Source organism: Corvus brachyrhynchos, unplaced genomic scaffold (genome assembly GCF_000691975.1).
Source record: "Corvus brachyrhynchos isolate BGI_N302 unplaced genomic scaffold, ASM69197v1 scaffold128, whole genome shotgun sequence".
NCBI lineage: Eukaryota > Metazoa > Chordata > Aves > Passeriformes > Corvidae > Corvus > Corvus brachyrhynchos.
In genome coordinates this window covers 532,983-537,145 of record NW_008239648.1, presented here as the reverse complement: position 1 = coordinate 537,145, position 4,163 = coordinate 532,983, and the positions used below count along the sequence as shown (strand labels likewise).

At 36.9% G+C, this 4,163-nt stretch overlaps 1 protein-coding gene across 1 annotated transcript in view; it reads right to left on the bottom strand.

Moving 5' to 3' along the window:
* Positions 1 to 1,214: 1,214 nt before the first annotated feature.
* The window catches only part of FBXL17 (F-box and leucine rich repeat protein 17), a 272,821-nt gene continuing 269,872 nt past the window's right edge, over positions 1,215 to 4,163 (bottom strand). The window contains exon 9 of the mRNA XM_008639844.2: positions 1,215 to 3,099. Coding sequence (XP_008638066.1) covers positions 2,962 to 3,099 — 138 coding nt within the window. The 3' untranslated portion in view covers positions 1,215 to 2,961. The remainder of the gene's footprint in view (positions 3,100 to 4,163) is intronic.

Genomic DNA, 4,163 nt, shown 5'->3' with positions numbered 1-4,163 from the left:
CTCCCTTGCACAACTGGCTCAGGTGTAAAACTCCCACCTGGGGTACCAGGACATTCATATGTAAGCCTGAAGATACTCGTCCCATCTGATGGGGCATAACTGGCTCAACTACACAGTTTTGGTGTTTTTAAGAGAAATACACTTTGTCCCTGTTCAAAGATTACTAGAATATGCTAGTACTACACAGAGCACCTGTTAAGAAGGAAAGTATGCCAGTTTGGATTTGGCATTTCACGAAATTTCCCATTAATCTGTGAGCCTGGGCAAAGAGACTTTGAACCTGCATGGGAAACATCACAATAGCCATTCTCCCTGGTGAGCCAAATTGCATGAGAGCACTCCCCTCCACAAAGCCTTGAGGTGGTGAGAGATGGGTAGAAAGACCACCAGATGAACTATTTGAGTTTGTTTTAAGCCTTAATAACACCTGGATTTAAAGAGTGAATGACTGAAAGTAAACATTATCTGTCTTTCTCCTACAACCACCTACCACTTAATTAAGAAAGCACTTAAGAGTTTGTCTTAGCCCTTTCTGCAGGTTGAACAAGCCCATCCTAGAAATGTTTCTGATAAGACAAGTGCTGAGCCACAGGTTACCCTACCTTAACCATAAAGAATTTGAAGGAAAAAAGGACTTTTTTTTCTAGTAAAGTAGGCCTTTTGGAACCTAGAGAATCCAGCAGCTGCCTGTGACGTTTTGAATTCACTCTAAGTTTTGCATATGAGAAAACAGGGGTAATTTTTATTTTTACAAGGTATTATCTATTCCTCTAAAGCTACTTTGTAAACGGATTTATTATAAGGAAATTAAGGAGTTATCTGTGTCAACAGTGCTATTAGAAAAACATATTTCCATCTAGAGTTCTTATACCACATAAAACTAAAATTAATTAGTCACGCTGAGATCTATTGATTAGTGTTGATAAAACTGAGAGATGAATAGTCAGTAAAAGGCAAAACTACTGGAAGAGACTTAAGTGACAGAAAAGAAAAGAGATTACCAACCAGACCCATAATATTTTAAAAATCCGTAGAGTTATATTTTAGATTGAAAAAGATCTCTGGGTGTCATCTAATTAAACTCTGTCAGTCACAGCAGGGCCAGTTTACTAAGGATCATGTCCAGGTGAGTTCTACCTATTCAACAACGGAGATTTGAGACTCTCTGTTAGTACAGTCTAAGTACAGTTAGCAGCACAGATAAACAGAAAACATCCCATCTTTCTTATTTTATTAAAGTTTATTGCAAGATCAAAGGTCTCACAAAAAAATAGAAACTTACAAATTGTGTGAATAGTTTTAATGCACTCATAAAGAGACATTAAAAGAAAATTGACTAAGATTCTGTACTATATCTGCAATATAATTCACTGGCTTTATTCTTAAAATATTGTTGCCATTTTGGAGTAAATAGAAAGCATAGCATTACACATGTTCACAAGTATTTACCACTTATTTTAAACAAAATCTTTGCGATATATTTTTTTTCCAGAGAAATTAGTTCATCCCCATTTTGAAAAGTCTAATAAGAAAACATTCAACATCCTCACTGGAAGTAATGTGAGCTGATGTTTCTGTTGTAAAAAATTATGCTATGGAAATCAACAAACAGCTTTACAGAGTTATACAGCCATACTAAACAAGCTTCTATGTTATGCTGCATTAGGCCTTCTGGATTAGCAAAACATTTTGACAATAAAGGCAACTTTTCAGCTGAAGCTTAAGCATTTTATAGTTTGGATTAAAATGCTGTAACCTTTGAAAAACAAATATCCAGTGTTACACACCTGACAACATTCTTAACCAAATGGTAATACTCTAAAGGTTAAGGCAGCTCCAAATTGAAGCTGCAATGTTTGTATTTTCACAATTCCCTGCTCAAATTTAACTCCTTAGAATGCAGTGTGACAGAGAGTGAGAGAGAGGCTGCTTGGTACTTGGTTGCTGTTCAGGGTTAAACCATAACAGTCTCACAAAGAAAATCAATCATTTTATGTGTTTAATTTGGATATTTTCTTGCCCACACTGTATTAAGAAGCATCTGATCCTACAAAATGGTACTCGCGATGGGACTCATGTTTAGATGGCATTCTCAAGGTAAGCACTATTTGCATTGTGAGATCCATTCTAAAATAAAACCACACAGGAAATGAAAGGGATCCTGTTACTGATTTATACCCATTCATCTGACTGTTCCAATTCATCAACAGAACAGCATAGTCAGAGGAGGCGAGTTCACTTAAATAAAAATTAAAGTTTTTCAGCCAAATAAAATAATAATTTTTCAGCAAAATAAAATGATTTCTGATAGTTGGTGTACTCAGCTATTCTTTGTCTTCATGAAGTATAGCTGGTTATCATTGTTAGGCTAAGCACTGTTACTCATTATTAAAATGTCAAGGTGGAAAGATTTAAAAATCACTACAGCTTCTAATATTTAAAAAAAAAAGAAAGATGATAAGAAAATGGTAAATAACTGTAGATTTTCTTATTACTCTGTATCTTAAAACCTCTGGGGTAGATTTAGTAAATAAAAAGCATCAAGTTTAGTTCCCAGTTTCGACACAGGCCTCTGTTGATCAACTGCACTGGTGCTAGCACTGAGTTACCATTTACAGATCAAAGGAAACACACATGACCAAGGCAAAGTAAACAGAGGAAAACAAGCTTAACATCTATAACTCAAACTATCCAGAGAACTAGTAGGAATCCACTTCAAGAAATTTGCCAAAGGCTTTTATAACTTTTATGCAAACAAAACCACAACGCATTTCTAAAGTTTTGCTTCAATATTTGTACTTAGTTGTACAGTACATTAAAGTCAGTGTACAGCTTTTGCCATTTTACTGTAACCTCTGTAAACTCACAACTATATTGCATCGTATGAAAGGTTATAAACCCTTCTGCAATCCCCATTAGATCTACTGAATGCAGCAGAGTGGAACATGTTGGTACAGAAGGTTAGGAGCCAGAAGACATATTGGGTGTCCAGCCCATTTGATAAGCCCGCTCCAGTGTTCTCTTGCAATCCTGTAGCACAGTACTGAAGGTTATATGTGGATATTGCTGTACCAGCTGCTCCACTGTGGCCTCGTTCACCTGCAACACAAGAAAAGAACCTGTGATATGCAGAAAGTGAATGAAGAGGGTAACATTAGGCAAGCTAAAAAAATGGACAAACTTTGGACTCCTGGGTGGGCTTGCAGGATGGGGTTCCTTACTGTTGCTGTAGGTTTGGGTCCATTTATCACAAAATAAATATACAGAATGTAATGTCTGTTAGAGAATGAAAAAAAAAAAAACCAAAGTAAAACCCCATGCTTTGATTTTACTGTAAAGGAAGAAGTTTTACCATCCTGGTTTAACAGAGTGCTGCCCAGAGCAACAGATTTCTACCTTCAAACAGAAGCTATTTACTCAAATTTCAGACATAAGTTTAAAAATGTGAGATATTTTTGGCTTTGGAAAATGAAAACGGATTACATCTATTAATTAATTTATGGCACAGTTATGGAGACATTTACACATACTAAGTAGTAACTCCACAATTAACTTCACTGAAATGAACTTGCACTGTATGGTTGCTATCAACAGGCTTGCAATGAAAAGTACTAGATAATATGACCAAACATGGGGAAAAAAATACAAATTATTCTATGTTGCAGGTAGATCAATTACTCCTATATGTCCCTTCTTCCAAAAGGTAAAAGTCCTGCATGTCTTCACATACATACTGGCAGAAGATCTTATTTTAGCCTTCTGTTGTGAGGATAACTCCGCAGAGTTGGTGTCTTGGGGTGACCTTATGATGTGTATCCCATATCGCTGCCTATGCCCAGAAATTAATTATTGGCCTTTCTATGCCTCTGAACTGAGCCTGAGAGGGGGAAGAAAAAACTGAGCAAAACTTTCTCAAAGCAGTTTGAAACTTGTTCAAGGTCACATAAAGATAGCAGGTTTTTTTTCAGCTGGGGCAGGGGGGAGCGAGGAAGCGCCCAGCTGGCAGCTTTTCCAGTCAGCTTTTGGCCAGTTTTTTTTGCAGTTCCTTGTTCTCTGGAGAGAGACTGAGAGCTGAACTTTTCCTTCTCTGGAATTTCGGATTTTCTCCCTTTTCTACTGGACTGCCTGATTGCTGTAACATCAGAGCACATCGGGAGGACTTT